General features: G+C 37.1%; 1 protein-coding gene across 4 annotated transcripts in view; it reads left to right on the forward strand.

Annotated features, from left to right (window-relative positions):
* Serpini1 (serpin family I member 1) overlaps positions 1–13,167 on the forward strand; it is a 78,875-nt gene that overhangs the window by 46,150 nt on the left and 19,558 nt on the right. For 3 of the 4 annotated variants that reach the window (XM_075950429.1, XM_075950426.1, XM_075950427.1), the window contains exons 2-5: positions 6,350–6,617; positions 7,633–7,863; positions 9,476–9,670; positions 11,848–12,052. In XM_075950429.1, coding sequence (XP_075806544.1) covers positions 6,368–6,617; positions 7,633–7,863; positions 9,476–9,670; positions 11,848–12,052 — 881 coding nt within the window. In that variant the 5' untranslated portion in view covers positions 6,350–6,367. Of the gene's footprint in view, positions 1–1,066; positions 1,198–6,349; positions 6,618–7,632; positions 7,864–9,475; positions 9,671–11,847; positions 12,053–13,167 lie in introns of all 4 variants that reach the window. The other variant, XM_075950428.1, reaches the window with a different exon arrangement.

The raw sequence follows: 13,167 nt of genomic DNA on the forward strand, positions 1-13,167 counted from the left end.
GAGATTTAGCAATGCCCATCGGAAAGTAGGCTTGAACATCTTTGAGAATATGCTGTTAATTAATGAGAATTTTAGTATTATGCTTAATAATAAGACCGTGGCATTTTGTAGACTAGTATGAGCCATGTATCCAAGAAAAGAGAGCAAGGCACAATCAGACATATATTGAACACACATACTTAGAACGTACATTAGGGAAATGAGATCCTGCCCCGGCCAAGAGTTAAATCCCCAAAGAGCAGAATAGGTGACACCTGAAACACATAACCAGGTTGGCAAAGGAAATTTGGCCTGTAAACTGGAAGCTCTCTTTCTTCAGCTGGGTGTCTAAGCTTCTAAAATGAGGTCTTTTATAGTTTTGAAAAATGTCTCACGGTCTGATCTACTGCCACGGTTCCCAGCCACAGGCCCCTAATTTCCTAGTGTAACTTGCTGTCCTTAGCTGGCTGCTCACAGCCTTGCCAGAAACCTCTTCCACAAACATACCGGGTAATTATTACCGAAGTCCTTTGGTTATTGGAAGATAGATGAATGGTTTTGAAATTCTCCTGAAGATAGGTGACTTGCAAAATGCAGGATGCCAAACACAGATTCGTTATCTGAGCTATCTGCTGCAGACTCGGGCATCTTCATCCGAGGTCCCTGATTACCCTGCACAAGGAATATCTGCTCTCATCAGTGTGACACCTTTTTCTGATGGTGACTTTTAGAGGGTCAATTTTATCTAAGAGGAAAGATCATATTATAGGATGCATTCTCACACCGTGTGAGTGGTTTCCTAACGATGAGAGTCTGTAGTTAAATATTTTTATGTCTTTACAAACTTCTCTGCTCTTGGTTGAATGAATGTACAAAAGTGTTACGTTCCTTGGGCCTGGGGGAATGATAAGTCCTCATTTTCAGCCTACAGCTTCTGCTTTAACAGATGGGAACATGGAAACATTTTTTTTTCTTCATAGTAATGTCCCATTATTGTAACTTGTATGTTAAAATAAGTACTTCACGGGAATTTTCCCCTTATTTCTTTAATAATTTTGTAGCAAAGGGTTTGCATTTTCTTTCACAGATGTGGTCACTAAGACTGAGAAAATGCATCTGACTTGCTGGGATTATTGAGTATACACCACATCCTATTCCCCAAAACTTGTATCTTTCTGTTTTTCCAAAGCCTGGAGGAGCATTGCATCAATAGACAAGGTAGGATGACTCGAGCCCCAGTTCTGATTCCAGAGCTCCTATGATAATGGGAAAGTTTATAGAAGCTCAGATTACATTGCTTCCATTTATAAAGTGGGAGTACTGCTTAAATGGCAGCAGCAAAATTAGCAAAATAGCAAGCTGCTATTATCTCATGAGACACTCAGTTATAAATTAAAATTCCTATGAAAACATTTTAATAGACTTAGTATCATTTTCTGGACTATACTGATAATACAGTTTCATTTCATATGAATAAAATATGTTTTTGCTATCTTAAAATTTGATATTTGTGTTAATCCCAATGCCTTTTAAAGAATTGCATTATTGATTGGCAGGTACAACTATCGTTTTATACTATGTAGACTTTAAATTTTTTGAGTCGTTACATTCATTAATTTTGGAATTAGTTCATGTCCCATAATATGATAATGGAGGTCAGAGAACAACTTTCACAAGTCAGTTCTTTCTCTCCACTCTGTGGGTCCAAGCGATAGAACTTAGGACTTCAGATTTGTTGGCATGTGCCTTTATCCACTGAGCCATCTCATCAAACCTTTTGCTAAGATTTAATTTTCATTTTTTATTTTATGCAAGACTGTGTGTGTGTGTGCGTGTGTGCATGTGTGTGCATGAACACACATGTGACATATGTCCAGTGCTTGCAGAGGCCAGAATGGTGTGTTAGATGTCCTGGAATTGGAGTTATAAGTTATCATGAGATGATTGTCATAAACTTGCTTTCGAGGAAGAAGCAGCAGCAGCTCTTAACCACTGAGCCATCCCCCCAGCCACATAGTATGCAATCTTCAAGGAAAGTCATGAGGCCCAGGTTCAGGCCTTCCCTGTGAAGAAGTTGAGATGTCCTGTCAACTGTTGAATGTACTGATGAAGAACATGGGCTTTGGGGAAGCATGAGATGTCAACAGATTAAGATACTTTTTCTGAAGCCTGATGACCTCAGTTCTATGCCCAGTACTCATAGTGGAAGAGAGACCCAAACTCCACCTTTTCTTCAGCTGGCTCTACCTCAGTGAAGTCTAAATCACAGGGCATCTCCGGATGCAGTTGCTTGCCCCCAGTAGCCCTAGCATTTAAAACATAGGCTGTGAGGTACCTTATTGAGTCTGCCTTCCTGAATGTGCCAGTATTCCCCAAACCTTAAAACAAAAGCAAGGAGATGAGTGTTGTGCAGAGAACCTTGAGATTCTTTAGACAAAAAGAAAAACATTTTTCTAACTCTAAAATGTGAAGGGCTTATAGAAAGTGACCCAAGAGTTCTCTGAAACCAGAATCACAACACAGAACAATTGGAGTCTTCTGGATGAAAGTCTGTTGGAAGTGTACTCCAGTCAGATTCCTGTGTACACTGTTAGTTGATTAAGTGAGTCTATCAACTCTAATTAAAATACAATTTTCCTAATGTGTTTGTTCAACATTACTCTATGTGGTGCTTTAATGGTAGATTTAAAAAATCATCAAGAACAAATAAATTACTAAATTGTTTGAATAAACAGTGTGATTCCAGATGCCCATAGTGACTTAATGGGAAGTTATGAGAGAGAGAGAGAGAGAGAGAGAGAGAGAGAGAGAGAGAGAGAGAGAGATTGAGAGCAAGAGAACCATGTCTTTCCTCAGACTACAGGTCACACATTATGGGCAAACAAGAACTTTAGAAAACATTTGTGCCTGTGTGTGTGTGTGTGTGTGTAATAATATATTAAAAGAATAAAATATTAGATTGGCTTAAACACTACAGTCTGGATAATTCAACAGTGGTTATCTGTACCCTGGAGAAACTGAGAACTCAGTAGCTGCTCAGTCCAGGAGTGAATACTCTATGAGTAATAATCCAGCACAGAAGGCCTAGAAAATTCCCAAAGAGCCACTGTTCACACTGAAAAACCCAAAGAAACAGGAGTGCAATGTTAGTGAAGGTAGCAGTGGTAACAACATTAAATACAGATGTTCTCACAAGCAATGGGTAACAGGAAGCAGATAAAAAGCTTTTTTAGGTGGATTATAGAACTCAAAAGCAGGTTCTCACACTTATGGGAAAAACACTGACTAAGCTATTTTCCCAGTCCTCATGTTTACAACCCTGGGCAGTCTTGTGTCAATTTGACACAAGCTAGACTTATCTGAAAGGTGGTGGCCTCAATTAAGAAAAGCCTCTGCAAGATCCAGTTGTAAGATATTTTATTAATGAATTAGTTATTGATGGGGTAGAGCTGAGTCTTTTGTTGTTGGTAATATTCCTTAGCTGGTGGTCTGTAGTAGCAGGCTGCTTGTTTGCTCCGGTTACCCAGAACCGAAATAATCGCATAGAAACTGTATTAATTAAATCACTGTTTGGCCCATTAGCTCTAGCTTCTTACTGACTAACTCTTACATATTAATTTAACCCATCTCCATTAATTTGTGTATTGCCACATGGCTGTGGCTTACCGGGTAAAGTTCCCAGCATCTGTCTCCGGCAGGCTACATGGCTTCTCTCTGACTCCACCTCCTTTCTCCCAGCATTCAGTTGAGTTTTTCCAGCCTATCAAAGTTCTGCCTTGCTATAGGTCCAAAGCAGTTCCTTTATTTATCAACGGTAATCATAGCATACAGAGGTAAATCCCACATCAGTGGTCCTATATTCATTCTATAAGAAAGAAGACTGAACAAGCCATAATGAGTAAACCAGTTAGCAGCACTCCTCCATGGCTTCTGTATGAGCTCTTGCCTCTAAGTTCCTGTTCTGTTTGAGTTCTTATCCTGATTTATTTCAATAAAGGACAGTGACATGGAAGCTTAAGTCAAATAAACCCTCTCTCTTGAAGTTGCTGTAGTCATGATGTTTCATCATAGTAATAGTAAGTCAGAAACTGCTATCTGATAGCAGGTTATTACTGTGACAGACCTGGATTATGCATGAATTTTGGAATTTTAAAAAAGAAAGGCCATTGAGTGTTCAAAGATTGGCGAACTGTTCTGTGGAAATTTGGAAATGAGAAAGAGAGAGAGAGACAGACTGGGTCTAGCATTTTTGAAAACTCAAAGCTCACTCCCAATGACACACTTCCTCCAACAAGACCACGCCAACTCCAACAATGCCATACATCCTAATCCTTTTAATTCTTTCAAACAGTTCCACTTCCTATGAGCCTATGGGGGTCATTCTTATTCAAACCACCACATACAATTCCCTGCCCCCACATCCAGGCTTGTAGCTATATCATAATGCAAAAAAAAATTATTTAGTTCTACTTCAAAGGTCACCATAGTCTGTCACAGTCTCAACACCAGTTAAAAGTCTAAAGTTCGGAGTGGAAATAACTAAAGATGAATAACTAACAGAAAGAGGGAAGAGAGGAGAGGAGAGGGAAGGGAGGAAATTTCAGTTCCTTGTGTTCAGGAAATATCATATCTTTTTTGAGACTCAAGAAAATGTCTTAAGTTTAACCCCTGAAGGAAAGGAAATTTAGCTTGGTGGGTTATTGCCCTGAGTTACTACCATTCCTTCATTCCATTTAGCATCAGGCTTGTCTTTAAACTTTTTATCTCCTTGAGCACTGGCTTTAACTCCATTACACTTACTGGTGCTTCTTTTCACTTCAAACTGTACATTTTGAATATCTCTTTGCCTGGTTTACTCCTTTTAAACCATATAGTCCCATGAGAATGATTACTAAAAATCATGTCAGAGTCCATTTTAGGCTGTCTTCAAATATCCACCACCACTGCCATGAATCAAAAACTCTTTCATTTTAAGACAGGGGCAAAAAGTAGCTATATTCCTTGTCAAAAGACCACAGGAATGACTTATAGGCCACTTACTAAAATTCTTCCACTCTGAAACTTCCTGATCTTGGCCGCCATAGTTCAAATTACCTTCCACACTGTCTTCTTGAACCATTAAGTCCTGCTTATAGTGTCTGATTTCTTTTAGGCTCCCACAAAGCAACTTGACAAGCTTTGAACACTCAATGGCATTTCTTGACCAAAGTTCCAAAATCTTTCCACAGTCCTCCCCAAAACATGGCCAGGTCTGCACATCAGGACCTGACTATCCTAGCACCAATTTCTGCCTTAGTTAGGATTACTGATACTATGAAGAAACACCATGACTAAAGAAACTGGAGGAGGAACGGTTCGTTTGGCTACACTTTTACATCACTGCTTATCATAGAAACATATCAGGACAAGAACTCAAACAGCGCGGGAACATGGAGGCAGGAGATGAGATGCATCATTGGCTTGCTCAACCTGCTTTGTTCTAGAACCTAGGACCACCAAACCAGGGAAAGCACCATCCACCATGAGCTGGACCATGCTCCATCGATTACTAATTAACAAATTTCCTAGAGGTGGATGTTATGGAGGCATATTCTCGATTTTTAATTTGGAATTGTGCTTTCCTTCTTTCAGATGACTCTAACATGTGTCCAGTTGGCATAAAACTAGCCAGGACACCGTATATACCTTAATGTCATGCATGTTATGACCATGTGCATCGTGCTCCTTGTAGAATCATCACAACTTAGCTATCGTTTCTTTTCAACTGACTATTGGTGGATTGTTTTGAAAAGTAGAAGTCTGAGGACTGTGGCTTGTGATAGTTAATCTTGATTGTCAGCTGGACATACGTGAAAAGATGGAACTTAGTTGAAGAATTGCTTCTATCAGATTTACCTGTAGGCATGTCTGTCTGCTGTGCTCTTGATTTCTCATTGATGCAGGAGGTCCTAGTCCACTGTGGTCAATGCCTTCATTAGGCAGCTGAGCCCAAGTTGTATAAGAAAGATGCCTGAAAGACAAATAGACCCTATCCTACCCAAATTGATTTTAGTGAGTGCTTTATCACAACAACAGAAAGCAAACTATGATTGATGGTGTTTAACCCAGTTTTAGAGTATGTACTTAGCATGTATGTCTTCCATTCAAGGCACAAACAAGCACACACACACACATGGGTGGGACAGGAGAGAAAACTTATTATTAAGTCTTTAATGTGATTTTTTAACAGATAAATTAATATTGAACTGTTTTTAAATCTTCAACTTATAAAAAAGTTTATCTTATAATTCTACCAAGTACTAATTCTTTGTTTTTCTTCCATTAACTTGTATATCAGAGATAATCGTTTATATATATATCTGTTTTACAGACGTGAAACCATTCCAGGATGGCTTATTTTGGGCTGTTCTCTTTGCTGGCCATGCAATATGTGGTGATAGGGGTGGCGCTCCCAGATGAGCCCATGGCAGAGTGGTCAGTGAATATGTACAATCATCTTCGAGCCACTGGCGAAGATGAAAACATCCTCTTTTCCCCTCTGAGCATTGCCCTTGCAATGGGAGTGATGGAACTTGGGGCTCAAGGCTCTACACTGAAAGAAATCCGTCATGCAATGGGATATGATCGCCTGAAAAATGGTAAGTTCTTGGGTTTTATCTCTCATAATTACTTGGGTTTAACTTTTAATTCAATCACATTGCCTTCTGCCAGAGGAGGCAATATTTACAAGAGGTAAGGAATAATCTTATTGCAATAAAATGGTTAGAAGAGTTATAATTTATAAAAAGGGGTTCATTCCTGTCTCCTGTCATAGCTGAGCAAATCCAAGGAAAGTGTATCTTCTCAAAGGTATTATTTAAATAAGCTTTCAAAGTTTTTGCATAGTAAAAAAAATGATTCTATAATTTCCAGTGTAAGTTATCATAGAAATAAATGAAAAGGTAGCTGTAATAGATTATAAAAAGAAAGGCATCATGATTTTAGAAGAATACCAAACTTTTTTATAACCAATGATATTTTTATTGCTGAAATAATATCCAGGTTTTTGAAATGTATTATTATAAAATTATATCAACCAGGGAAAAATTTGGAAATCGGTGTGATTTCTTTTTTAACACTTCTATCTAGTGTGCACATGAACAAATTCATCAGAAAGTTTAAAAAGAAAGCGATGGATTTTCTACCAATGATATTTAAATCATCAGGCGAGAGGAAAGTTTAAAGGAATATCTTCTAGATAACTAATTTTTGCTTGATAACCCGAAAAAAGATTATTTGAATGAAACCAATCCAGGTATTTTGAAAGAAAACCACTTACATTTGTTTCTTTTGTAGACTTTATCCACGTCACAATGCAAGGCTGCAGTTCAACCTCCCTAGCATGTGTAAGGTCCCAGGCTTGATCTCTGACTCTGAAAAACTAACAAACTAAAAACAAAACAAAACAAACAAACAAAAACAAAGAGCAACTCTTGGTGACCTGGACAAGGCTAATTTGAGCACCTAGAACTAGCACTTGAAGCTCCTTGCCATCTCTATGAGGACCGAGCTTGCTGCTTTTCACTGGCTCGGTTCACCTAATGTCCTTCTCTGTTACAGTGCTCTTTCACCATGTCTGTTTCATTGATAAACTTGTCATTTGTCATCTTGCAGGTGAAGAATTCTCTTTCTTAAAAGATTTCTCTGACATGGTATCTGCTGAAGAGAGCCAATATGTGATGAAAATTGCCAATTCCCTCTTTGTGCAAAATGGGTTTCATATCAATGATGAGTTCTTGCAAATGATGAAAAAGTACTTTAATGCGGAAGTCAATCATGTGGATTTCAGCCAAAATGTCGCTGTGGCCAACTACATCAATAAGTGGGTGGAGAATTACACAAACAGTATGTCTTTCTTTTCATTGCTTAACTCAGTAGTTAACATCTTTTACTCTGGGATGTAGGCGTACCCTCACTTTTATTAAATAAGTTAAATACATGGCTGTGAGTAGAATATTGGCTGTGATATTCTGCCATAAATGCTCCCCAATAGATGGAACCCCCCTGTGTAGATACTGTGTGGAATTTTGTTTTCAAAATTTGATAAATTAGTTAGGCAGAATGGTAGTTGGTGATAGTTTCATTGTAAGATTACAATAAAAAAAAAGAGGCTGGTGGTGGTAGCACAGGCCTTTAATCCCAGCATTTGGGAGGCAGAGTCAGGCAGATCTCTGTGAAATCGAGGCCAGACTGGTTACAGGGAGAGTTCCAAAATAGGCACCAAAGCTACACAGAGAAATCCTGTCTCAGAAAAACAGAAACAAAACAAAAATTAAATAAAATAGAATAGGAAATAAAAATTAAAGTTTGAAGATTTGTTTTATGGTTTTACAACCACAATAATTAATAGATAATTTTAAGAAGGGAAAAATATTCATTCTAGAAAGAGTGGTCCACTGTAGCTCAAGTTAGTAGAGAGGAATTACAAACCAGCTGCACACACATTTTATTTATTTCGAATTCATGTTTGTTGCTGTAACATTTATTATTATTTTATGTGTTTATATGTAAACCTCAGTGTATATATATGAACTAGTTGCATATCCATGGAAGCCAGAAAAGGGCTTCAGATCTCCTGGAACTGGAGTTACAGGTCGGTGTGTGAGCCCGTGGGTACTGAGAACCAATCCTATGTCCTCTGTAAGAGCAGCAAGTGCTCTTAACTGCTGAGATATTTCTTCAGCCCCAATAATTCATATTTTATATGTATTTTTCATCTCTAGGTGGTAAAAATTGCATCATTTATTTTTCAATTAGCCAGGAAGATGACTGAAATAATAATCTAAAAATTGAGACTAATTAAAAGCAGTTTAATAAAAGAAAAGGGGGAGAAAATTAATGTAGGAGAATATGTGGATAACATGTACAATAAACAATATACATGATGTACTAAAACATCAAAACAAATAAATTAAAAATAAATTAATATTTTAAGTAGATTAGTATAGTTCTTTATTACATGGAATATTAATGTCATAAATTTTCAAATGTTTGTATTGTAAAATCTTATGTTAGAACAAAAAACACTATCAGATACCCTAAATCCTACAATTCATACAACCTTGAGATAGTGCTTGATATAGTTGACAAAATGAGAAAGTATTAAATAAATTTGGTCTTATTTAGATTATGAGATTATTTGTGATATAACAGAGACATTTTATCATTATTGAGAATTCAAAAAGAATAACTATCTACCTTAAATATACTGCATTATTAAAATACACTAGCTTTCAAATTATTTTTGGCACTCTTAAAATAGCAGCCACCCGAATTTGTTAATGTTGTAACTATGTGTGTATGGTGGCATTCTTCCTTTAAATGTAATATGCTCTACTTCTGTTACACACACATCTTGCATCTTTAGGGAGCACTCTGTCAGGTGGTGTCGAAGTTCTTTGCTTTGCCTTGCCACTTTTTAATTTAAAGTGAATTCTCATCTGCTTCACCGGAACAGGTCTGTTGAAGGATTTGGTGTCGCCCAGGGATTTTGACGCTGTCACTCATCTGGCCCTCATCAACGCTGTGTACTTCAAAGGGAACTGGAAATCCCAGTTTAGACCTGAAAATACCAGAACTTTTTCCTTCACTAAAGACGATGAAAGTGAAGTACAGATTCCAATGATGTATCAACAAGGGGAATTTTATTATGGTAAGGAATTTTTTTTATGTTTTTAAATTCTTATAGTATATCAACAAATCTTTTAAAAGCATGAAATATTTATTGCTCCAATTTCTTGTGAATATAATTTGGGCTGTAGTTCAATTTGCTTGCCTGCATTTCCGAAGGCTTGTCACTAGATCATGACTGAATAATTTAGGTATTAACAGTTTTCCAATATGCATGTAATTAATTACACCTGCCAAGTGGCTTTATTTATCTAAAATTATCTGATATTAGGTCAGCAAGATTGCTTCCTGGGTTAAGCATTTGCTATGTAAGCATGGGGACCTGAGTTTGAATATCCAGCACAAATAACTCTTTATATTTTGGTATAAACAATCAATAGAAGCTTAATTTAAAAATAAAGTGAATTTCAGTATTTGGAAGACTATGTTTATTTTGAAAGCAGGATTTTCTGTTCCTGTCTTTTTTCTCTTGCAAGTCACTGAAAATACTGTTCAATCATCACCTCCCCTCTTATTGCCGACGATTAGCATATCGACCCATCACTGTGTCCTCAAACACAGTTTACATACCCTGTCATCTTTCTTAAATAGCCTTATTTTATAGATTTCTTTTTCTTCTCTTTCATTTATTTATTTGTTTTTTTCTTTTGTTTGTAAGGCTGTATACCATAGTTCATGTGTAGAAGTCAATGGACAACTGGACTGTCTTAGTTCTCTTTTACCCTACGTGTTCTGGGGACCACAATAAGGTCATTGCCTTTCCCCTCCTAAACATCTTACCAGCTCTTGTAAAATTTTTCTTTAAAATTTAAATATCAGGGGCCAGAGGAATAGTTCATCAGTTAAAACCACTTGCTGTTATTGTGGAAGAATTGGGTTCAACCCCCAGCACCGATATTTTTTGACTTCACTTCCCAGGGATTTGACACCGTCCTCTGGCTTCTCTGGGCACCCGAATACATGAAGTGCACTTACATATACACAGGTCCACATACATAAATGTAAAAAGTTTTTTAAATAAAATTTAAAACATTTTTAGTCTCAGATTTGTGTTTGTATGGCTGAGAAAACTGTACTTTATGATGAAATTCAGTGTCTTTGACATTATTTTCATTGAGTTTCTTTGGACTCTTCAGAAATTTAAGGTATTGTTTCCTCTTGAATTATAGTAATTAGTTAAATCATTTGCAGAAATGTAATTGTATAAAGAATGTATGTTAGAACTAAAAGTTTTATCTAGAGCCATTTCTAATATACTTAGGAAAATATTAATAACAGAAATATTCTTCTTAGTTTTGATGGTAGAAAAGTAATTACATTTAAAGTAATGACAAGAGGATGTATTCTAAAGACTCTCTCTCTCTCTCTCTCTCTCTCTCTCTCTCTCTCTCTCTCTCTCTCTCTGGTTGTGTGTGTATGCACACATGAATAAGAAATTCTGCAAAATTTATGGATGACAAAATAAATTATCTTACCTAATTACTGGCCTTGAGAGCTTTATTATCATAAATACATGTGATATACAGTATATAATGCATAGATTTTATTTTAGCTGGCAGCATTGACCTTGTGTCTTGTAATTGTGGTGAAAACAGAGTACCCAGAATTAAAAGTTGTCTTCTTAAAAATGAAGAGAATACTGGTAAATATACAAGTTGTTATACTCAACTTGAAGCCAGGGATTTCATTTTAGAATCATAGTTTTCACTATGTTAAATGGAATTATCTTATTTAAAAATAAAAAAGGGAAGGGAACATAAAAATGTGAGATAATTCTGGGAATTCAAAAATAAATACATCTTTGGAAGTGGTGATTCATTTACTTTCAAGGACTCTTTTCAAATAAATCATTTTGCTTTGGATGCCTGAATTTCTTATTTTCTAAACATTATCACTTAAAAAAGATATATTTTATATGTTGTGTGTCGTTCTTGCATGCATGTATGTATGTATGTATACCACATGTGTGTTGATCCAGGAGGCAGTCAGAAGAGAGCATTTAGCTCTCCTGGACATAACGTCACATATAGTTGTGAGCCACTGTGTGGGTGTTGGGAACTGAGCCCAGACCCTCTGCAAGAGTCTTAACTACTGAACGTTTCTTCAGATCCCAACATCCTTTTCAAGTGAGGACATAAAAAGCTGAAATCGTTTCTGAAAGCTTTGATATGAACTCTAAAGCCTTTATTTTGTTTCTAGGGGAATTTAGTGATGGATCCAATGAGGCCGGTGGCATCTACCAAGTCCTAGAAATACCCTACGAGGGAGAGGAGATCAGCATGATGCTGGTACTGTCCAGACAGGAAGTTCCCCTGGCCACACTGGAGCCTCTGCTCAAAGCACAGCTGATTGAAGAATGGGCAAACTCTGTTAAGAAACAAAAGGTGGAAGTATACCTGCCCAGGTGAGAGTTCCCGTGCGGCCCTTTGCACAGCACAGTGCTGTGATCCAGAAAATCTCTTTCCAATGCTTTTGAAATATCAGTCTCCTGCTTCTCCTCCTCCCCCTCGTCGTCCCCCTCCTCCTCTTCCTCCTCCTCTTTCCTCCTCCTGCTCTTCCAGTTTTTCCTTCTCTTTCATCCTTTCCACCTTTGTTCATTTCTTCTCCTCTTCATCCACCTTCACCTACCTCTTTCTTCTCTTTTGTATCCTCTTTTTTTCTCCCTTTCCTCTATTTTCTCTTTCTTCTTTCTCTCTTCTTGTGCTCCTCCTTAACATTCAGTAGTACAGACATGATCCTCCCAGAGATGTACATCTGCTCTCTGGTTTGTTAAACACTAAATACCACATGTTAAAGACATTGATTACAGCTGGGGAGAAAACCTCTTCCACTATTGGAAGCACCTGTGAACAAGCCACTGTAGTAGGTACTGACATATGCTCATATACACAAAAAATAGCTGCTTGAAATTCTTCCTGTGTCCGAAAGTGCAAGATGTATCCATGACTTTAGGTCCGTGACTACTCTTCTCTTGGTCTCCACCCCAGGGCTCTCAGCACATCCGCATTTAACAGCATGTGGTTTCCACTTCCCGATATCTATGACACATATATGATTGCTTTTCCATGTCTGAGCCTCCGTTTATATTCCTCCACTGACCTTTAGTGCCCTTCTCCACGTAGTATTTACTTTGTCTTAAGGGTCAGTTGTGACATTAGACCTTGCAGGAAGTCATCTGTGAACCATGGCTTCACAAGCAAAATGAATACTTTAGGCTAAAGAAAAAAACACACCAATAACATGTGATATGTATGTGTACATGGCAGTACAGTTCTAGGACTCACTTTACATTAAAAAAATTATTCAAATACTAGTTTCTATAAACATCATCTTTTTATAAAAGCATGATAATGATAAATAAATAAATCTGGATTATACAGTCTTATTAATTCATATTGATTCCAATTTTAGGAGTTGATGTTTAAAAGTTTTATTTTATGCAAATGCATAATTTGTCCAAAAACATAGTTGATGGTTTGCATTTGTAAATGAAAGAGATCTATTTGTATTGATATTGTA

The sequence above is a fragment of the Microtus pennsylvanicus genome, chromosome 16 (assembly GCF_037038515.1).
Source record: "Microtus pennsylvanicus isolate mMicPen1 chromosome 16, mMicPen1.hap1, whole genome shotgun sequence".
NCBI classification, from domain to species: domain Eukaryota; kingdom Metazoa; phylum Chordata; class Mammalia; order Rodentia; family Cricetidae; genus Microtus; species Microtus pennsylvanicus.